Raw genomic sequence first — 23,650 nt, 5'->3', positions numbered from 1 at the left:
GAAGGGGGAACCAAGCTGACCCTTTGTCAAACACAGAAGCAGGGATGGAGTAACAAAATGTGAAGACACTGCTTAATAACACTAAGAACCAAGAAGAAATATTTAAAGTTAATTCAGCACATAAATGAAATGGGTGCCAACTACCGACAAATAAAATGTAAGCCATCATTTCCAGTTTCACAGCGCTGAAATTCCTCAGGTTTCCAACACACATAAAGGGGGCAAAATACTTAATAAGGACCCATCTATTAGAAGAGATTACTTTACGTGGTTTTCTGAGATAAGAGGCAACTCGATGATATAACCAGGCAATCCCTTCTAGATCTCTGAATAATAAACAGGCCTAGAAAGAACACAGATAGGCAAATACCTTACAGATAATATATTGAGTCTGACAATATATTCAGCCAGAATCTGTATAGAAAGAAACCTCGATGTGTACATTGTCAGAGAAGCAAGCAAATCAGAGGACATCCGTATGATAAGCCTTGCTGTGCTGCTTCAGAAAGGCTGAGCAGCAACCCAAAGGAAAGCATCATAGCAGATGAATTTCAGTGTTTTCCTGCTTCATCGTATCATGCATCGCAACAAACATACCCATTTCTTCTCTTAATCACTGCCCAAATATATATAGATTTTTTAAACAAAAAACCCTACAAGCCATGGATAAGCTAAGTAGTGTGGAAGTAGGAGACCGCTGGTACCTGTATCTCGAAATCTTGAAATCCTTGCACACAGAGGATATGCCCCACTGTTGGTATCCTGAAGCAATACCAGAGCTTTCTCTCATCACTCATCTGCTGGCATACACTAGTTAACATCAACGTAATTGTGTGTTTACTCTACCTTATTACCTTTAAAGCTAAGTAAAAGCTTTAGCACCAACTCATGATGAGACCTTACTAAACCTTCAAAAGCAGAAAAGCTGTTTACTTTAAGACCCTAAAGTACTCCACAAGGCAGATGCACTGCCTGCTTAAAAATACAATTAAGCCTTTATTTGCTATTTTAAGGGAATTTGTAGCTGAAGGTAAATTCATCAAATTTGTACTCACTGCTGGAGGTGCAAAATCTCATTATCTATCACATTTTAAACACAGGGATGGATCTTCCTTCTGTGCCCCTTCGAGACAGCGCAATGCATTTGCTCCATCATCTGAATCCAGAGAATCCAACCTGGTGGCAAAATAGGCCAATTCACATTAGGACAGCCTTTTCTCAGATTTCTCTCGGCAGGACTCGGCATGAAGGAAACTGCTGCTACAGGCTGGTAAAGGTCAAAAGCATTGCCTTGTGGGGTTGATCGACCACCCCTGTTATTTCAAAAACCTGCTAGGATCATTGATCTTTACCTCACAGTAAGACGGAACGATGCAGAACTTGAAGAATAAAAGACTACTGAGAAGTTTGATCTGAAGTTAACTTGGCAGTGGAACAGCCATGCTCTTCTACCCAGGACTGTGCTTTGGCATTGCCTTAGATTCAGTGCTCAAAACCTTAAGAGTTCCCTGAAAAACTTGATTTAGATGGAGAATACACATGGTATGATGAGCAAAGCCCATATGTTCAAAGTCTGGCCAAGGTTAGTTACACAACAGTATTTCCTGCAGCCTGACTAAGAGAAAAATTAAAACACCACTTTTTTTTTTTTTAAACCCAGCCCCCACAACTGTTCTCCCTTTAATGAGGATAAAGGCTGTATTTTGACTCTACAAAATTTCAGCGCAGTCTAATGTTCAAAGCTTATTATCCACTTTCTGATACACAGATATTCATTTTGACCATTATTTATTTGCAGTTTCAAGTCATTAGGCACAGAGGCTATGACACACAAGGGTCCTAGGAGATGCATATGGTTATGTGATTATGCAAAGCTCCCTCCCTGGAGGGCTGCCTGGCAAACTCACCCTCGCCTGCTTCTCTTTTCACGTAATTGTTCTTCCCATTCTCCAGGCTTGCTCCAGCCACTCACCCAACCTTGGATAACACTTACAGCATTTGATACCTCACCTCATGAAAGGATAAAGAAGGCCATTGTATTTTCTCTTTGCTAAAGTGACCCACGTGGGATGAAGCTCAGCTGAGCAGCCTGCCTGCCACCACTCGAGGCTGTGCCCACCACCATCCCAGCCTGCTGCATCCTACAGCACCGGGGCTGCATCCATCACTCCCCCGAACCACATGCAGAAGGGAAACAGCTGTTTTCTTTCTCACTCCTGTTTTGCAAGAGCTTACAGTAGGGATTACTGCGAGATCATGTAGATAGCTGCAGCATTTTACATAAAGCCACCCGTATTTGGCAGGTGTGTGATGGAAGAACCACGGGCAAGGCAATTAAAACGCAGCTTCTGGAGAGTTTTTATGCGAATGGCCCTTCAACATCCAAGAGGCTACGGTGCACAGAACGCAGTGATGTACAGAGGATGTGTGTGCAAAAGCCAGCTTCTCTCCTTGGGGCACTCTCCATTGTGTATGAAGCTTTCAAAGCTTCCTAGCACAGGAGCAGTGCATTACGCTGTCCCGTATTCTCCTCCCCATTTGTTCTCCGAGACACCAAGCATGTTCTGACTTCAGACCGTTGCAAGTGGCATTCTGCAAAACAAGGGACAGGAGGTTTTTGGAAGCACTCCTGCACTACTTTGCAGCAGTTTTCCTGCATACATTATCATGTACATGGCAGCTGCTGCACACAGATCACAGGCAACACACAGCTTGTAGAAACCAGTGCAGCTGGAGAGAGGGAAAGAAAAGAGGAGTCTGCCTCAACAACCCAAATCCTTCCGGGCAGGCCAGACAAGCTATTGACATATTTTTAAGGTGCCACAACTTCATACAATATTTGAGAGCTTCTATCTGCTAACTGAGCTTCGATGAAAAGCCAACCTTACCACAGTAGCCTGCTAGCTTCAAAACCATTGCAATGCATTTATTTTATGGTATTGCAGTTGTTTAACACTGCAGCATCACTGTCTCCTCTAAACATCTTCAGCTTTAGGAGAAAAACCAGCAGGTTTTCTGCAAGAGTCCCTTTTGAGTTATATGCCAGCCCCGTGCTGCACAGCCACTCCGTAACGCCCATTTGTGTTTCTGCCAAGGGCTCAGGGCGCACAGAGGTGGCATTGTGCTGTCCCCTCTCTGCAAGGGGCATTGTTCGGCTGCGGAGCTGGAGCAAGTGCAGGGGAAGGTCACCGAGCCACACAGCGAAGCCTGACGGATGGGAGATGTGGCGATGAGAGATCTGCGTAAAGAGATGCCGGTGAAATTAAGCTGGGGTCAGGGAAGACAAGAAGAAAAACAAACCCCAGTTAATGTGGGAGATGGATGTGCCATCCCAGAACTTGCAGAGCACTGTGCAGCAAGCGGCAGAAAATTAGGCTGCCGCCAGGCAAAAGGCAGGTGTATTAGGCAGCTCTCTATTTCAAACAGAGCTTTTCCGATATGAAACACACATTACACTTCTTCTATAAAGGATAATCTTTAAATCAGAAAGGGGATTAAAAACCACCACATCTCCGACTCTAAATGCTCAAGTGCCTGATCTCCCGCTGTATTTTGATGCCCAACCACAGCACAGACACTGGGTTTGCAGGAGTTGTGGTCCAAGCCATGCTTTCATATCACGTTTTTGCAGCTGCCACCTTGCAGTTGAGGCCTGAACTTCACACAGCTGCAGGAGCTGCAGCAATTTGTGCACTGACCTACATGAGCTTGCAGTAGCCGGAGAGCTCATGTCAGAAAAACAAGAGGGAATCCTTGTGCTTTAAATCTTTAAATGATGCCCAGAGGAGAGCATCGTAAGGCAAGGTACATACAAGCTTTGCCAGCCTCCAACAAGTTATGTGCCAGTGGCACAAAGTGCATCGCAAGGTCACCCAGGACCCTACAAGTTCCTAAGCAGAGTTCCTCATCCCCCAGCAAGTGCTCAGCGAAACATTTTATGTTCTAGTCCCCGGGTTTTGGCATCTCCACGGGATACATGTTAGTTAACTCAGGAACAGACGCTCTTCAACATCTGGAACCAGTTCGGATTCCATGAGCTTTTGGGCCTCCTGTCTTCTCTTACGCGCCCTGCCAGCATCCACTGGAGCAGCCAGCACTAACCTCCGCCCCGAGCTTTAGTCCAAACGCAGCCGTCCAGTTGCAACGCGTCCAAATAGCTGACAAAAAAAATCAGTCTGAGCAAACAAGTTCGCATCTGCAACAACAGGCCTCAAACTTTGACACCGTTTTTGCAGGGTTCCTCCATTTCCTCTCAACAATCTTATTTGCGCCTGATGATTTTAATCAAAATTTAAAGAACAAGTCTTTTTGCACCTATGAAGAACGTCCAAACTTGTGTGCTACTGTTTGTACTGCACTAACCTGGGTGTGAAACCGACGGGCTTGGACTGAGAGACACACAAACAGCCCCCAGCAGAATCCCTCCTCACACCACCTGCACTTCTGCTGCAAGCCAACAGCCACACGCCAGGCAGAGCTGCTGTCGGGGGCATAACCCTGCGCTGAGATGAGCACGATAAACCCATTCTGCAACCACTGCCCTGCAAAGCAATCGCTCTGCATTGCTCCAGCGCAGAAGGGAAATTTGGAGAGCTTACCAGGAGCCTGCAGTTCCTTAATTCCTGCCTGGGTGCAGGACAGTGTGATGAATCCCACCTCACCTGGGCACAAACTATAACTCCGGGCTGTCGTTCACCTTTGCTACCCCTACAAACAATGCTGGTTAGCTCGTCCAGAACAGCTTAAGCGTGCATCTGCGTTTAGAAACCACAAACTGTAAAACAAACCTAGCAGGACAAGTTCTGTACCGTTTTCTCCACGTGAGACAAAGCCACTAATATGAACGCACATGACAAACAGCCTGGGCTCACTGCCACTTGTGTCTGCACAGCGATCCCTACAAAGAAGCCAAGACATCCCAGCACAGAAGGAACTTCAGATGATAAAGGGTAGTGCAGACGGCAAAGGTTTCTCTTCCCTTATTTAAAAATACAGAACTATTTCCTGTGGCATAAATTTTCCTCCTGGATTTTGTCTCCTTCTAGGAGGCAAGAGTGCCTGGGTTTTGTTTTTTTTAAAAGAATCCCGAAGAATTTTGACAGCTTTCAGTTGCAGGCTACGAAGGTTTTTTAATACTTTAAGGGAAACAGTTCTTGACTGCAACACTGACATTTTAAAGGTCTGTCGCATGGAAGCTAGCACAGAAGTCCCACCTAAAGTAGGGCACAGACCAGAGTTATCAATTATCAGGGAAGTTGTCTGCACCAGCAGATATCTAAGGTTTCCTCTCCTACAATATAGCAAGTGGTACCAAAAGAAAAAAGAAGGAAAACTCAGGATTACCACCACGACACCCAGCCACCTCCTGCCAGTTCATGGTGACACCAGCTCAGCACATCGGGCACCCAGCTGAAATAGCACTCACATCACTGGCGAAATGAGATATTTCCCACTCGTGGGAAATACAGAAGCGTGCCAATGCCAAAGGGACTTGTTCGTGCTGAAAGCTGGGTGAGTCAGTACACTGCTCCCACCGTATCGCCACGCTCAGGTGAGATTAGCGATACTAAATCTTCTCCGGAGCGCTGCGTGGATGTGCCTGAACTTGACACGCCGGTGACCTACTTTTCAGAAGTGCCCAACACCCACATCTCCCTCTGAAGTCAACAAAAGACGAGGCCACTCAGCAATTTTGAAATGGTGGCGCATGCTTTTTACATAGGAAGCCAACGATAGCCTAGGGCCAGCTGTGCACATTAGGAAAATCCCATTTTAGCTCCCCGTGTAGAACCCAGTGTGTTCAGTGCTCTGGATCCCTCAAGACTCTACACGTTTGATGTACGTGCCTGCTAATTCCACCCCTTCACTGCCAAGGAAAAGAGCATGCATGAAAGCTAATAATCTCTTTCTTACAGCCCTACTGCATCAGGTACGTACATTCTTGGACAACAAATGCCGCCACTCCTTTAACCTTCACCTGCCTAGACAGGTGCATCCCTTTCCCTTAGAAGGAAAACAGAAAATAAAATTACATCTTGTCCTTCCCAATGTATGCCTGCTGTCCTGATACTGGCTCGGTCTACTTTGCCCTAACAAGGAATCAGCTAAAACAATTAAGATTAGGAGACGATGCACGCTGTTCAACTACTGTGATTCTGAGTAGGGTTCAGAAGAGAAAGTATGTAGAGGATATGCACACTGAAAACAAACTCTAACCCTGTAGGTTATGTATAATTTAGATAGTCTTAATTAAATACGTAAACCCTCCTGAGGTTCCTTCTTTCCCACCTATGCCCTTCTTTATGAGGAACAACCATACTCTGGTTTATTACTTAGTTTTCATTTTCTTTATTACTAAGTTTTCATTTTATTCCTGAAAATATGTGTGTGTGTGTGTGCTGTAAGCACAAACAATTCAGGGCTACATAATGCGTGGCTATGTCTGCAAGCTACAGCTGGAACCACTTCCGCAGTCTTTTAAAACCAGATAAAACCACTGGTGTCACACGAAATACAGACTGGAGGCCAAGCTCCTGCTTTGAAGGATTTACAGCTATAGGGCCATATAACACAGTAAAGAAAACTGCAAAGCGATGCCTACGTGTTGTGTTAAAACTTGTGATGTTAAAAGACTACCAGCAACTTCAGCTTCGATACGCTCAGCTATTAGCTAGCGAGACAACAGGGAATTGCCTTCTCTTTCCAGATGAGCTCCCCAGTCCAAAGCACATGCTGGGAACAGCAAGTCCTTCCAGCTAAAGTCCTCTGCAAAAGTTTCAGAGCATCTCTCTCATATGACCAACATATCCCAGGCTGGTAAACTCAGCCAAAACTCCCTTATTTCCCCAAGTAAAGAGACAGATAACATCTCCATAACCACCCTTTGCAGTTTCCAGGAATCTCTCAAAGCCCTCCACATTCCAAGGCCATTAAACAACAACCTCAACACTAACACCAGGAGGCAGGTCCAAACAGGAAGGATCTGCAAAAGCCTGATCATAAGGCACAGGTACTGAGAGGCTGGTAAACTTTTCACCAACCCCAAGTATTGGGAAGCCTTCAAGATTGAATTCCAACCTGCTAGGCCTTCCAAATAAGTTTTGGCCCCTGAATCCTCTAATCACAATAGAAATGCAGATGGAAAATGCAAGGAAAAGGCATCAATTAACATCTTCATGCCTTAAGAAATAAAAGGCAAGATCATAGCTTATAGCACCTCACATATGCCACAAACCAGCCCATGAGCAAGGAGGTTACCTCATAAATGCCTTTATACAGAGAATGAACTCTGAGCCCCTGGACTTAACACAATACTTCTTGTTTCCTTTGAGCTACCCCGTATCACCTTTAGACACCTAGCAGCAGATTTCTTTCTCCAGCTGCAGCAGCAAGCAGGACGGACATAAATTAGGGTCCTATGTTAAAGGTTAGTGCTGGGACAGGAGAGAGGGTGCTGCTGTTGAACTAGCAAGTTGTTGAGTGAGAAACCTCTGAGCTCTGCTTCACCGCTGTTTTGTTGAACCTAACATCTCAGTTATTAGTGAAGCAAACACGTCACCAATCCCTTTCTCTACCAAGAAGTATTGATTTGCAGCACCCACCTACTCTCAGCAATTCATACCTGCTAAAATAGCAGAAGCTAGACACTAATTGTTTTGTGCTGTGGGGGGGAGAGACAGAGGTTGAGAGAGACCCATACGAGAGCAAATTAATATCAGGAATACTTTCTTACTGATAAAAAGAATTAGCTGAGTAAGCGCTATTCAGTTTCACAACAGTCAACTAAAAACATAAATAAAATAAAAACACGGCCATGTAGCACTTTAAAACTCCGTTTAAAGTCTCTTCTACAGTGTACTTGTTTGAAGCAGCTCTTTTCTTCTCGCTATGAGGCACGACAGCTCACTTGGAGACCACGGCTTAGATGAACTTAAATCATCTTGGATTTACACGGTTCACATGCCTGACAACTAGCTGGAAACTAACGCACAGTGAGGACAATGACAGGATGAAAGAAATACTCACAGTTTTCAGGATAGCTGAGAGAGAAATAAAAGCAGACACTGAACAGGATAACGGGTATCCAAGAGAAACAGTCCCCCCAAAAACCCTTGAGAACCGCGACATATTCACGTGTTGGCCAGTGTTTGCCCTTTGAGCAGACAGCTGGGGACGCGGGTTACGTGCACCTGAGCTGTAAATTAATTCTGTTTAAGATAATTATGGATGGATGGTGCAGGAAAACTGAGATTTAAAGGAACCTTCACAACCTGGTGTGAAAACTTCAGCGGGAAGGCTGCACGACGCTCGGGCTCTTGCAGGGCAGCGCCAGCCATGCGTCCACCCCACACTGCACAGCTGACGGGCCAAAAACATCCTGCTCCTTGGTCCCTCCACAGCACGGGACCGAACTCTGAGATCTTATCAGCACGATTTTTAAAGGGCATTTTTAAACAACCACCCAGAAACACTTGGGAGAGGGGGGAGAGGGGAAGGAACACTGCCTTGGCCAGCAGCGCCACAAACCTGCGGGCAAGGTCAGGAAGGATCCCTGCGGCACCCCCAGCACCCTCACCACAGCACCTGGACCACCATCAGCAGGACCAGGACCACCAAGACCACCACCATCACCAGGACCACCACCAGCAGGACCAGCAGGGTGGCACCACCACCACCACCGCCCTCCTACACCCCCGGCTGCTCCGGGGGAGCCAGCGCCCGGCTGCCCCTTCCCGCTACCTGTCCTCGGAGACGCTGATGACCCCGTCCTCCTTGGGCACGATCGCTGCCATGTTCACCACCTCCTGCGAGCCCTCCACCTTGTTGAGCAGGAGGGGCTTGCGGGTCAGCGCCTTGGGCTGCGGCTCCGCCGCCATGGGCACCGCCGCTGCGGCGAGGGGAGGCTGCGGCGAGGGGAGGCGGCCGCACCGAGGAGGAGGAGGAGAAGGAGGGACTCGGTGCACGGTGCCGGGCTCTGTCGCTCATCCCCCGGGCTCCCCGGGAAGCAGGAACCGAGGAGGAGGCGGCACCGCCCCCGAGCCGAGCCGGGCCGCCCCCCTGGGCCGGGCCGGGCGCTGCGGGGGGCTGAGGGGGGAAATGGCGGCCGGAGGCGTCGCCATCTCGCAGCGCCCCCAGGGGTGTCCCGGCGGCCGGGCTGCCCGGGCGCTGCGGGGAGGGTTAACCTGCTCGGAGGAGCCGGGCTGCTAAAGGGAGGCCTTAAGCAGGTCATGGTGGTTAAAAAACGGGTGTAGATGGCTGCTTTGCCGAGAGGGAGTGCGGGTCCGGGTGCCGGAGAGCAGCCCCCCCCCCTGCCCGATCACCACACGGTGGCCGGCTGGTTGCGAAGCTCTTCGCTTCAAGGCTTGTCTGTATTTAGGTTACAAACTCTCTCCTGGTGAATTTTTAAGGGAAATGCAATGGGGCTCCAGCAGCTGTTTTTCAGTGAGATTCTGCTTTTTCCTTACTTTTCCTGGTGGGTACATTGAGGTCTGAGAAGGGCAGGTAACGTGCCCAAAGCTCTGTGCTAAAGTCAGCAAAACAAACAAACAAAAAAACTAACACGCTTTCTCTTGAAGTGTGTGCCAAAGACAATCTTTCATAATCCATCTGGAGAACTCTGGAAAACAACTGTAGGTATCTGAACAGTTGTCCTACATCGCAGAAGTGATTTGCAGCCTGGAAGGCGTTACTTCAAGTGTAACTTCAAACTTAACCCATGGTAAGATGAGGAGCAGCAGTTCTCTGAAAATAAATAAATAAATAATAGGGCTCCTTCCCATCAGCAGAGAAATTGAGGAGGCTTATGAGTTTAGCAGATAGGGCTATATTTGTTGTGCAATTTGTGACTGTCACTTGTGGAAGTGAAAGCTAAACTCCAGATAGTGCTTAGTAAACTGACCATATTATGCTAAACAAACAGGGTCTGGAGGTCGGCAGGACCACAGCAAGGCGTTTAAGCTCTACTTGACTGAACTATTTGAAGTTCACAAGTGTACTGTGGAGGGAAGTGTCTGGTCAGCAAGAGATAATGGCTTGTAGGAAATGCATCTGCAATCTCAAGCTGTTTCCCAGGGGATGTATGATCACATTAGATAACATCCCATTCTCGCAGTTCTTAGAAGGGAATTGCTACTAGAGAACCAAAGATGGAAACCAGCCCTCTTACAGCTACAGATGACCCTGCAATCCTCGGCTAGACCTACAGCTGGAAAACCTTGCATTGCTATGCAATGTATGAAATATTCTCTGAAGACATTGATACACTTGACAGTTTTCAGAATGGATGTATACCTTAAAATGTCTTGGAAAACTAAAGTCTGAAGAAATCTGGCAAGGGCTGCCGTCTTTGCAGTTTGTTTACATTCAGGATTTGGCACTGTGCACTATTCATAGATAAACATGGTCTGAAAGTATGCTGGAGGCAACATACTGCAGGCTCTAGGGAGATGTAGAATACTATTTGCCAAACAGACCTTCAAGAAAATGAGTAAGGGGGAAATGAGTATCTTAATAAGGTATGGGTTACGGGACCAGGAGTAGTCCTATGCATCCCTCAAATTACCTGTTATTTTTATTTATTTATTTATTTATTTTTTTCAGCAATTGCCTATTGAGACATTATTTCCCTTGCCTCTCCTTTATCTTTAAACATTTAATACACAGCCCTTCTGGAGGAAAACACTAAAAACAGTCCTAGATGGACATTTTATTTAACAATCCTGTTTCTAAAAAGGTGCACAAGAAACTCCAATTGGTGGCTATGACATAGTTCAGGTGCACCCGTTGAATGCAGGTTTCACAGGCAGCAACAGCTCGGATGCCAGGGGCATGCATTTGGATCAAAATCAAATAATGACACTGAAATGAAATCTATGCTTTATATAAAGGTCTAATCTTTGGTAATGATTTACCTGTTTTAAAAAAAAAGCCCACAACGCAAGAGATGCTCCAGTGGGCTTATAGTCAGTCAAGATAAAAATCGTAAGGGCTTATTTTAAAGCTTATCTTTAATGGTGACTTCCTCAGCAAGACCAGGAAGGTACTTAAATAATAGAAAACGAAATCCTGAGCTCTGGTACATCACTTTAGCAGGTGTCCAAATCTGGGGTCAGTGCTCTCATCTCCCTTATAAGGTAGAGAAATATGCTTGGGAAATTATTGCACACAAATAATGGTCTTGCTGTGACTGAGAGAAAAAGGACATTGCTTGAAAAGCTGAGGAAAGGAGGAGGGAAAGCAGAGAAAAAGTAGGATTTTAGAGTAAGGCAGAAACCTGGAGCTTACTCCTGCGTTGTACCCGACAGGCTAAAAGAATGTGGTCATAATGGTGGAAAAGGCATTGAAATTACCAACAAGATCTGAATGTTTTCCCAGATCTACCATTCTCACACAAAATCCAATCAAAAATGATTCACTTTTGAGAAACAATTTTCCTATAACCACATAAACTAATGGACAAAAAGACTTCAAGCTAGAATAGCTGTAGACATCAATTTTAATGACTACCTGCAGAAACAAAATTAGGGTAGTTTAGAAAAGTGTTTCCCCATATAATGGGAAAAAAATCAAGAAAATAAATCTTACCAATACTTATTAGCAGATATATATTTTTTTCATTTTCTATCATAGCTTTATGGGAAAATTGCATGGGTTGAAAATATTTCTAGGACGACTCCTTGTAACTGAACAAGAAGCCAAGCAAAGCAAGCATATTCAGTTCTTTTTCAACTTTCATAAAAATGATAGGATTAAAAATTATGTTTTTTTTTTCTTTTTTTTTTTCTTTTTTCTTTTTTTTTTTCAGGTACTGCTGTGGTATGCTTGGAATATTTGAACTGTCTTCTAAGAACACATCTGCCAGTAGCATGGGCTGAAAAAAAAACAAACTGGAAAAGGCAGCTTTTATCAAATGAATATTGCCTCATCTTTGTTTCTTAGTGTCCCTTCTCCTACTCTGCATTTTTGGCATGCCACAAGGTAAATGAAGCACAGCCTTTTTTTCTTGGTATGAGTTGACTTTCACTCCTTTCACTCGGATGGAGTGGATTGAGCCTGCCTGCCTGCTAGCAATAAGACTGGCCCACGTCTTCACGGACTGGGTGAGGACAGAACAGCTCTGGGAAAGGGTGCTGCTCTGAACCACTGTGTACATGCACAGTGGAGCCAATTCCATGCCCTCGTACCACACCAGAGTCTTGGTTACTTTCTCCGGTTTCTCATCTGCAGTCTTGTGAGCTGGAGCAAATTCAATTCCCGATCTTTGGCACTTCGCTTTAAAAGTTGCTCTCTGGCTCCATCTTCTGTTTTATCTTGTTGCTGACTTTTGGTTTTGTTTTCTCATTTCGGTATATCGGAGTGAGATTTTCCTGAGTTTTAGGAACTAAATTTCTTTTGAAAAGTAGGCAATCATTTCTCGCGTGACAGTTGCAGCAACATGGAGAGGATCTGGACATGCAGGTGAGCAGGAGGCCCAGGGAGGAGGGACCTGGACCTCTCCCAGCTCTGCTGTCAGCCCTATTTTTAGATACTTGTGTCTTCAAGGTTGTTGCTTCTTGTTAGAACAAGAGGAGTAATCCCAAGCCCCAAAAGCACTGTCTTGGCATAAAGGTAACTGTTCTGCAAAACGATGATCGTGACATGATCTGGCAGCATCGTGACATCTCGCAAACCTTTCAGCTAAAACTGGCAAGCACTGGGGCCACCCAGTAGGAGTGGGACAATTCAATAAATATGTTGGCATCTTTGCAGGTACTAACAAAAACTGTCCTCTTTTCTAAAGTGCTCAACAATAATTGGAGTAATATTTATATCCCCAGGAACAAGCCCTTCATAAAGAAAAAGCTATTTTATGGTGAGTAAAATTTAAGAACTATTTAACTTGTGCCCCTTTGAGCCATTTCGTAAACTGATTGGAGTTGCTCTCCCTCTGCAAGAGGGGGACCAGTGTGGGAGAGAAATTGCACGTTGCCCGAGTTGGTGCTTAGATTCAGAAGTGCTCCATTGACAGTGAGCCAGATTTCAGCTTCTGAGGCCTCTTCCTCAATTACCCATGCAAAATCAAAAGGCTGTACACACAAAGGATAACCACATTAAAAAGGTAAAAACACTTGGCAACAAATAGAGCCACCTCTCAATAGCCATTGAATGTAGCAGCAGTTTACCCTCTCTCATGCTTTTCTTCTCTGCTTGTTGGTAAATTAAATGTTTTCCCACTTTGCAGTATATGGAATTTACTATTTCTTCAAAACTCGATGAGCTATGCAACTGCAAAGCTTTGTGCTTAAAACACTCTCCTTTGCAGTTCCCTTGTTTTGCCAGCAGTGATAGCCATCATGAGATAGTTACTAAAAAATATTTTTAATTTCAGTTGCTACATCATTCTTAGAAGCATGTGGGAAACAAATATAGATCCATTCTTTATATAGAAAGGCAAACTTCACAGAGTACCAAAGCGTTCTGTGGAAAATACACTTGTCCATCTTGCTTAAAAATACAAAACCTTGTAAAAATGCACCCTTATTTTGCTCCAGGTATTTATCATTCACACAACGAATAACACTGCCCATCACATTTCTGATAATAAACCCTACATGCTCATTATGACAGTTTTCTTCTGTATTTCATTAGTTTTGCTTCATGTTGGCATTCAGAAAATGAGGACCTTTAGTTCTTGTTTCGTGTTGGCATTCAGAAAATAGGGACCTATCAAAAACTGATCCAAAATTCAATCTGCTATATGTCGAAGTTCTGGAAAAAAAAAAAATAGCTTTAAACTATGGGCAAGGCACTGTGCATGGCACTCTGTAGAACCTTACTGAGAAGTACACTAATTTCTAGCTGCTGTGCAAGAGCTGTTGGCTTTGTAACTGACTGTGAACATGTGAGAACAAAAAAGTGATGCTGTGTCAGTGTGTGGGCTGCAAATGAGAACTCCTGGCTCATGCATTTTGCCCCATAAGCAGTTCTGGCATTGTATGCAGTCTTATTGCTGTTTCCTTTGTCCTCACTGATCCAGCTATAGTATTACTCACATTTTGGGCTTCCAACTTGCTGTCAAAAATCTCTCTAATTTTATTCACTGTCTTTTTAGTAGAACTCTCTGATCACTAATTCTAAGATCATTATTCTCATATTTTTCTAGGCTTCGGGACTTCAGAACCTGCTTTTCTAAATCTTCCTTCCCTCTGTGATGTTGAAGAATCATGGAGTAGCATCAATAAATATATTTTCTATTTGGAAAATAGATTAAATTGTGTAACTTGCTTGAAAGGTAAATAAATTTCTTTTACATAATACACTAACTGTATGAAAGCTTTGAAGCATTTCCTTTTTTTTTTTTCCTGACATGTATAATTAAGAGTGTGTCTAGGGAATATCAAAGAACGTTTTCTTACAACTTGTGTCTTTTAATTATTTTCTTCAAGTTTCTTACCTCTATGGCCAGTCATGTGGCCCAACAGTGGATGACAAGATACTGAGCATATAGAAGTCTGGTTTGAGAAAACCAACGTTTTTGTTTGTTTTTGATTGCTAATATTGAAAGTTAAAAGTAGAATGGTGGAATATTTTACAAAGCCAAAACAAAACAAAACAAAAAAACCACCAACCGACCAACCAAAAACAAACAACCACAAAACAAACAGAAAAACCCGCAAGGAACTCTGGTACAAAAAGGTCTCCACAGTGCTATTGTGTTTTTGAGAGGAAGTTTTATGAAGCTGAACAGTTTTCTTGAAGTTGAACCACTTTGTAAATTACCTCTTACTGCATTTACACGGAAAGCTTCAAATTGTACAAAACCAGCATCTGAGTCTTAAAAAAAATAGGTAGACCTCCTCTAAAGCTGTCAAATTTTTTCAACTCAAACCTGTAACAAAATATTTATTTAAAAGCTTGTGTTTCTGAACCAGGGTGGGTAAAGTCATCCTTTAAGTGGAAAAGTATTCCTGCAAAAACGTCCTGAGAGGCAGCTTATGACTCAGTATGATAGGGCTGTTTGTGGAGTTAAAAAAACATCCCAGATCATCTAATCAAACTCGTTCATGTGTTGTTCTGTGCAAATGTTATGAGTCACCTCCACGCTAGCAGGTAAGCCGGCATTTCTGGCCCTCGCTGGAGCAAGGAGTTTCTCAGTCTGTGAGCATGTACGTACATCCAAGTGATGCTGGATTCAGATGGCACTATTGCAGATGGTGTTGTGGAGCATTTGGTTCTGATTACCTCACGGCCATTCCCGATCAGCATCTTTTTTATTCTAGATAGATTACAGCCGGAATATCTGATTGCCTTGGACATCTTGCACAGTAGTAGGCCCATATGTCTGTAGTCAGAATCTACGGAGTGCACTTGGATTTTGAAATGATAACCATATCTAACTCAAATTTAGCTGCTTTGGGGAGATGTCCTTTGGAGAAGAGTGGGTGCGGAAGCACTGGCCCATTCCAGGGCAGACACCTAATGAGAAAATCTGTGAAAGTGAGAGCAATGCTTTTTATTTTTAAAAAAGCAAATGCTCTAGAGACAAGAGGCCACATGTTTGTAGGGGAAAACCAATTATTCAATCATGTCCTCATCTGTAACTTGGTGACTTCCTTGTGCAAAAATACCATCTGACAATTACCTCAATAAAGACTGAGTGGAATTACCTACGTGAAGACTGAGGAACTGATGAATCTGCATCTCATACCCCTGAAAGTGGATAAGAAAAGTCCAAGTGGAGGGAAAAAAAAAAAAAAGTTCATTTGGGACAAACTAAAAAAAAGTCTGACACTTTCAGTTTAGCTTTTGATGTTCAAGCTAACTGGCACCAGAATAGCCTCCATATTACATATTATAACAAGAAAATTTTCACACAGAGGCTCTAAATCAGATATCAGTGTCAACAAGAAGATGCTCAAAAGATTTCATGTGAGGGCAAGTGATGCTCTGAGGTCAAAGGAACTCATCTGCTGTGTTAGTTAGGTCAGCTGTCAGTAATAGGAGGGAACAAGGCAATAGTTATTTTTTTACTGAACCATGGCAAGATACACTGTAAAAACTGGCCATGCTAGTGCTCCTGAAGTGTTCAAATGCAAAGACCTTGGATAAGGGACAGGCAGTAATTAAGAGCATGTAAAGACCCTCAAGTTGTAATGAGGCAGTCTTGGAAACAGGTTTCTTCATTTGAAAAGCCCCTTCATTTGAAAAGCCCCATGCATATAGGATGTATGCACATACCTAAACACATTGAAATGAAGAAACCTTTCCCAGAGGCCAGAGAGCCTGAGGCCATAACTGCAGCAGTAAGTTTTGCTCCAGAATGGGTCTGGTTCTATTGGTTCATAAACCAGACCTTTTTTTTTTTTTTTTTTTTTTTTCCCCCAAACCTTGCTCTTTTGGTTTTATGCCAGCATGGCCTGGTTAACATCACAAAACTAAATTTTTATCTTCCCCCAAGACAGTGTGGTGATGTAAAACTGCCTGTGGGGAATGGTGCCTAGTCCATCACAGAATCATAGGATGGCTTGGGTTGGGAGGGACCTCAAAGATATCTAGTTCCAGCCCCCCATGTTTTTTTCTATGCCATATCCAGATACCTTTTCAGAGAATGCCCAAAGTCACGTGCCAGAACTGCCAGGTAACGTGCCCACAGCTCAATTTTAAGAGCTCTGCATAGCACTGCCTGAGCATTGGCCTCTTCAGTTTACAGCGTAGATCCAGGTGATGAATCTCTCCATAGTTTTGGTCCCTCTCAACCCAGCAGTTTGGCCACAACAACCCATTCACCACAGGAACAGGTACCAGCAAGGCATCTAGCAAACTTCTTTGCACTCCTAGGCAGCTGCTCAGGAGCCTGAGCGCTCCAGGAGTGCTCGTGTGTGGGCAGTCTTGAGTTAGCTCCTCAGTGGCACACAGCAAAGCACGGGCTGTCCTCTGAAGCACTTTGCTGTACGGATTCACATTTTAGGAACTCCAGCATCTGGCTTGCAGAATCCCTCTGTAGAGATGTCTGAGCAGGCCTTTATCAGTCAGCAGCCAATTCCTCTGTTCCCTCCCCTGCGAGACGAATGCCAGATGTTAGGGACTCTCTGACCTCCTCCTTGGTACAGCCCTGCCTGACACTTTTCTTCTCCCTAGTGCCGGCAATTGAAGAGAGCATAAAAGCATATGACAAGCCAGGACAACTTTCCTGTGCAGGGCTAGCTCCTGATCTGAATGGCGAGGAGGACGGAGGGGGTGGTTGTGCAGCTGCAGTGCAATATTACAGTGTGCACACATCACTACCAGGGGCTAATGATCTGGCACCAATGCCTTGAAATCCTCTTGTACCACATTTGCCAGACACATAAAGGTGACAGTCAAAGATTTTCCTGACGTGGACTTTTCTAGGCATTTACCCCTTCCCCAGCTGGAGGGCTGACAGTGTCAGTTCTGGCTTGTAGTTATAGCAGCGCTTTTTCTTTGAGTTATATTTTGTTTCTTTTCATACTATTTTATTTTATTTTTTTTAATTCATGTCCTTTTTTGACTGGAAAAGAAAGTAAGTATGCATGTTTATGTATGTACACATAGATGAACATTAAAATTCAAAAGAGAACAAGGAAGAAATACCCCTTCTGACCAGGCATAATGATTCTGAAGGGGAAATTATACACTTTTTGTGCTTTTTTTCTTTTTCTTTTTAACTAAGAGGTGACATGCTCCCCTAGTGCTGACTTGTAGCAGAAGAGATTAAAAATTCTTGGGCCATCAATAGCAAGAAATCACAGGGCTGTATTTACAGAGGCCATTAACTGTCCAGACATCTGTTGGGTAACAAATTCTGCTAAACATAGATCATGAAATGATTCTTGAATTATGCAGAGGGCAATTTCACAATCCAGAAAACAGAGAATTCAAGCGGAGAAAAAGCCATGCAAGACCCTCTTACTGCCAGTCGGGGAGGAATTCACGATGATGTCAGAATTATAGGAAAGTTTGGTGCTAGTGACAGTGGTCTGCTGGATTGCTACCAACGTGATAAGGAACAGCTTTAGATGATGGTCACAGTTACAGCTCTGTTCTCAACAAAGTAACTGACGTTATGGCAAAATTGGTCATGGTAATTAGAGGAACACTGTGATAAAGCTAGCTGGACAAAAGTAAAATTTGCAAATGTCTTCGTGAACACTGCAGTTAAACACGTTAGCACACGGGTAATAGATTTCAATACAAAAAAAGGACTTAGGGAATGACAAGCAGATGCAGCAATGGAAAAAAAATGGTACTACGGTGGAATTTGGAGCATTCCAAGTGATATATAATTAAAGCACAACAGATCTTAACTCCCCTTGAGAAAGGCATAGTGCCCCTTTCCCTGTAACTTAACTGCAGCAGCTGCTTGGGAGAAGATCACAAGTGAGCCCAGTTGTGCTGCACTGTACTGTAATTGGGTTAAAGGGCTGTCACTTACCTCTGAAATGAGAGCTCAAGTGATATCTGTCAACCTTTGGAAGCTTTTGCTGGATCAGGAGTTACTTATTAGCTGCTGCTGAAGTCAAGCACAGAGCACAACCAATCATCAAAAACACAGAGAGTGAAGACTTGTCAGGGCAAATTAGTAGTTTTGGCTTTTTTTCCCTCAGCCAGCTGAGGAGAGGCATGCTGAATATCTAAGCTGAAACACCGAGAAAAAAATCCTGTAACTTTTTTCTGAAGGAAAAGGTAAGATAGAGAGGATGTGAGATGGAAGACATGAAGAAAAAAAATGATCAAGGAAAATCAAATAAAATCAAATAAATAAAATCACAATACCTTGAAAATAGGTGCAATGGATATAATGGTTAAAAGCCTGGATTTGCCTCCATTGCTTTATTAACCTCCATCTTCCTTCAAGACCACAGTTATATCGATCAGTGCGAGCTGTGCATTCACAACCCACATAACCCAGTCAGACATGAATGACTGTAACAGAGTCGAGGCCCTCACAAAAGAGAAACAGCAGCAAATAGAAATATCTCAGGGGAGGGAAGGCACAGAAGAATCTCAGAGGAAATGTTAATTCATCACACAACCAGTGTACACAATAAGCTTTGCCAAAACTGGCCAACTGTACGCTTAGCGTCAGCCTGAATTACGGAATGGGCTTTCTTGGGCTTTTTGTTTTGGAACCGTGCTTGGAAAATAACCATAAAGTGTATATTGGCTTTCAAATGGCTTACCAACAGGAAAATATTAGAGCTGATCCTGAAACGGTCAAGGCTTTCCGATTGCAACATCGTGAAATTCAAAGCCATCTCCAACAACAAAAGAACCATTGCTGACCAAACAGCGCTGCTGGATGCAGGCTGTTATTATGAAGAAGGGTTACGCTTGCAATTCAGGGTTCATTATAAGCTGGTCTCAACTCTGTTCTAAAATTTTCCTCATGAGAAACACGTTTGTGATTTCAACTTGGTAAGAATTATCCTTCTGCACTTTTCAAAGCAACACTTTAAGCGTCTTTCCTTCCCATTCGAAATATTTCTACAAGTCACTTCTTTTTCTGCAAGTCAGTGCAAAGCAGATTTGCCCGCCGTGGCATCCATTTGACTTCCTCGTGCAAGGCTCTCGACCTTTTAAACAAGTAGGTCTTATATCAGGGCTTCAACGTGCATGTAAAAACAGAAATAAAACCCCTCTCCGTTCATTTCACCTGTACCTTCTGAATAACATGCTCAGCACATGGTCCCAAATGTCTAGCCAAAGGTGCTAGAAGTCAGAGAACGCAGACGGACAGGTTTCTTCCTTGGATGAGAAGCTTTTTTATATTTTTATCAGGTTTGTCTTACTGTAGAAGACCTATGTCTGTGCTTTAGGGAGGGCTTTTGTTCAGGTTTCCAATTATCTGCTTGTTGAGATTTGATACGTTTTCATTAATTGCTAAATGGCAAAAGTCAGACCGCGAGGTATATGTGCCTTTTGACACCAGTCGTGCCAGCTGCCTTGCGGAGAGCAACCAAGTGTGTCTTTCTTTTACAGCGCTGTGATTTGGGGCAAAAGATGGCAAGGCATAATAATCACATTTAGAGTAAAGGCTGGATAATAAACTTCTACAGCATGGTAGTATTTTAGGGAAAGAGCTCCCAGCTCTCAAATACCACATGCAGGTGTGCTACCTCAGTGGGAAACATTTTAGGGATGAATGAATAACTCTGCCCTCTTGTTTACTAAGACAATACCCATTACATTGGCCATTAAAAATAAATAATAATAAAAAAAATACATGTTTTGCTTCTCTGGGAAGTGCTTGTAGAATATCTTTTAGCTGTAACCACTTTATGCTCCTAGCTGCCTGTAGCTGGGATTGGTGTCCCTTAACCACTCGATTAGTTAGATAAATTCTGCACGCCTGTGTCTGGGATCCATGGTAATAGAGTTACGTTGCTATGCTATGAAATGTGCAGGAGGGTCCAACCCTTCAGAAAGGATATGATTTCCGGGGCTACTGAAACTTCGCAGTGAAGGCAAGAAAGAATGCTTAAAGGAGCAAACAAAAGAAATCTCTGGAACGGCGACAAGTGGGATCAGGCAGATCGGCGGGTACGGGCAGGGCACTGACCTCCCAGGGAAAGTTTTCCTCCTGGAAGGTTTAACAGCTCTCTGAAAAAAAAATAAAATTGTTTAAAAATGGTGTTGTGGGGGAAGATTATCCTAGTTCTGTTCCTGACATCCTGAGGAGAGCCTACATGGCAACACCGTGTGTTGCATGTATTTGTGCGAAGGAAGGGCTGAATTAACCCGTTAGGATACACAGAGGAGCTTTCAGCCCAGGCTGCAAAAATGAGATGAGAAAAACCAAACACAACCAGGCTGGGCTGCTACAAGCAATCTCAGCCTACCCGACTGATGTAACTATTATCTCTGGCCACACCGATGACAGGATTCTTACTTCCCTGGCATAATAAGCAAAGGTCTCCTCAGACCTGTTGTTTTAGCGAGTGCAGAAGCCTCCTCCTGTTTTCATGGCCTGGGGAGAGGAGGGAAGATGAGAAGTCTGTACCTGTATTTCCCTGGGCACTCTGGTCTTAGCAGGAATCAAGTGGGCTGCTGCTGCCTGCTGCTACCGGCATCTCAGGGATGGAAAATAAGTTTAAGAAGAAAGGAGGGGGAAAAAAAAAACAAAGGTAAAAATACCTTAGCTTTTATATGCTAGGGAGTGTTTTCTGTTCTCTTTGGGTCTTGACACCGCCAGCTGAAATACCCAAGGGGCAGAATAAATTTAAAGGCTCAGAGCTGAGACAGGTTTTTGTTCTTGACCAGGATCCTACCTTAAGTGAAAGGAGCAACGTAAAGCATCGGGAAGGATATATGAAGACAGTAAATCTATTTGAATTCTCACATGCGCTACCTTATTAAAACTGTAATTTTGCCATGTTTGTTTTAAGCAGTTATCTCCATGTTAAATTTCATATTCCCTCCCAGTACCAGGTAGAAAAGGTCCTGCTCTGTTAAACACTGTTAAATACATATGAAGACAACATGCTGCCTAGAAGACCTTTCAATCTAAGGCCAGTAATACCAAAGGAAAAGCGTGTATCAAATATACAGTTTAATTTGATTTTTATCTTTCTCTTCTACTCAGGTGCCTTCCAACCTCTCAATCATTAACTGACTGACTTCTACTGTCACAGCACAGATGGTCCTCAAAGAGATTAGTTTTTCCTCAGCAAATAATCTTACCGTGCACTTCTACCACAACGTACTTTCCAAGAGCTTAAGTACTTCACAAATATTCATGAACTTCATCTCTCAGTGCCCACATTCAGCCGGGACATTTAGAAAACAAACTACTTCAAACTACTCTAATCCCGGTTTCCTTGCAAGCCCGCATTAGCTATGCTGCCCCTGGATGGCACACCGCTGTTCACTCTGCTTCCAACTACCGAGCCAGAAAACAGCAAGGGATTTGGATGGCTGAAGCGGTGGTGGAGAATACAAAAATCCCTGGGAAGCTTCAAAGGCTATCCTCTGGGTTTCCCGATCTCCAGGCAATGAAAACGAAGCTGTCTTTGAAGATGGGCCAACAGAAGCCAGAAAGCAACTGCTTTTAGGGGTCATCGTTCCACAAAGCGGTGTAGGTTCGCCGTGTTCTGGTGCTGGGAAAGCCAAAGTACAGACTTCTAAAAGGTGCTAGACAGTTTCAAAGGCAGACAGCTGCCTCTGCAAATTTTAGAAGAAAAAATGGGCAAAGTCCTAGAATACACACAAAAATTTGAGATCCAGTTTTCTCAATGCCACTTTTCTGAAAAATTTTGAGGGTTACATCTTATGTGATCCCAGTCTTCTCAGTAATTACTCATCTAGGAGGAGTTCTATACATGTATCTAAGCTACCTGAATTACAGGTAACACCTTCAGGGAGAGGAAAAAAAAAAAAAAGCAGGGTCAAAAATCACTGAAGAAAAACTCACGAAAAACAACCCCAAACCACAATTTAAGCTCTCATTTATCCAAGTCCAAAACAAGTGGAAAATAATATTTTATTTATGGAGAAAGCAAGTAACTTGAATGCACAGAACTTGGCTGAAGGAAGGCTAAAAGGAGTAGGATACAAGTATTAAAAAATAACAAGTAATACTCAGAATGATATATATACACATAGTGATGAACAGTAGAATAAAATTAACCAATGGAAAATTTAAGACTCTTAAGCATGGAAAAAAAAATGTTTAATGGTGACAATCTACAAGGCTATAGCATGGCATTCTCATGGGGGCTCTGAAAAATTTACCTGTGTCACTAGAACCTGGGCTGACCAAGATCTTTGTATCTTTGTGAAACAATTCTGTCCGAAGGAGAAAGACAATTAAAAAAAAAAAAATAATAATAATCAAAGCTGAACTGCCAGTTCTAGTTCAGGCCTGTGGTTCAGGACAGACAAAATAAGCCTAACACAATCTGATAATATAACAATAATTTCATGGCTATCAACTGGGAGAAGCTGTTGTTTATCTTCAAGACAAAAAAAAAAAAAATAATAATAATAACACTAAATGACACCAAAGTTGTTTTTTAAAATGATGTTTTTTTCAGGCATATTTTTATCCTCATATTTTGCTTTATTGAGTTAGAATTAAATTTTAAGTGAAATTTGCATTTTTAATACTGTCTTATTTGTCCTCAAATGGACAATGCCCACTCTGAAGATCAGAAAATGGATGTTCATAGATATAGATTTGTGTTCAAGCTCCCTCACGGATGCATGAAAAACAACAAACAAAAATCATGTATGAAAGAATCCTTTGCAGGATATATGCAGGAATCCTTTGTAATTACCCTTTGCATTATCAATACAGCAGAGGTATTCCTTCAGACAAAACCATGCTGAAACAATTCATCTAGATTTAGGAGAAAAGACAGAACTGCCTCATTTAGCCTGTACAAGGGGTATAATTTTGCCCACCATGTAAAAGGGCTGAATCCAAAAACGCATCTGTTTTCAGTGATAGTCTCAAGCTCTCTCCCTGCTCAGCTGCATCAGCTCTCACAGTAATGAGCATAAGCACTAATATCACTGGGTTTTGTTCCTTCATAGCAAATCCCTTGTACAGATTTATAAATGTGGCTCTGATGGCAGCACTAGCCATTATGACTCTCGCATTAAGAGGCTGATACAGACTTAGGCTTGGGTTGATTATCTTTCTTTGAAAGAA

General features: G+C 43.3%; 1 protein-coding gene and 1 long non-coding RNA gene across 3 annotated transcripts in view; one reads left to right on the top strand and one right to left on the bottom strand.

Moving 5' to 3' along the window:
• WDFY2 (WD repeat and FYVE domain containing 2) overlaps positions 1–9,015 on the bottom strand; it is a 55,090-nt gene extending 46,075 nt beyond the window's left edge. The window contains exon 1 of the mRNA XM_038173902.2: positions 8,740–9,015. Coding sequence (XP_038029830.1) covers positions 8,740–8,876 — 137 coding nt within the window. The 5' untranslated portion in view covers positions 8,877–9,015. The remainder of the gene's footprint in view (positions 1–8,739) is intronic.
• Positions 9,016–9,150: 135 nt separating this feature from the next.
• LOC140001324 (uncharacterized) lies at positions 9,151–14,271 on the top strand. Of its 2 annotated transcripts, none has more exons than XR_011806445.1 (3): positions 9,151–9,718; positions 11,804–13,096; positions 14,141–14,271. It is a non-coding gene; the product is annotated as an uncharacterized lncRNA (long non-coding RNA). The 2 variants fall into 2 exon arrangements; XR_011806446.1 differs by lacking the exon at positions 14,141–14,271 and having other exon boundaries at positions 11,804–12,850; positions 12,933–13,069.
• The last annotated feature ends 9,379 nt before the right edge of the window (positions 14,272–23,650 follow it).

The sequence above is a fragment of the Anas platyrhynchos genome, chromosome 1, assembly GCF_047663525.1.
Source record: "Anas platyrhynchos isolate ZD024472 breed Pekin duck chromosome 1, IASCAAS_PekinDuck_T2T, whole genome shotgun sequence".
Lineage (NCBI taxonomy): Eukaryota > Metazoa > Chordata > Aves > Anseriformes > Anatidae > Anas > Anas platyrhynchos.
Note: the sequence above shows the minus strand (reverse complement) of the source record. Positions and strands in the feature narration are given on the sequence as shown.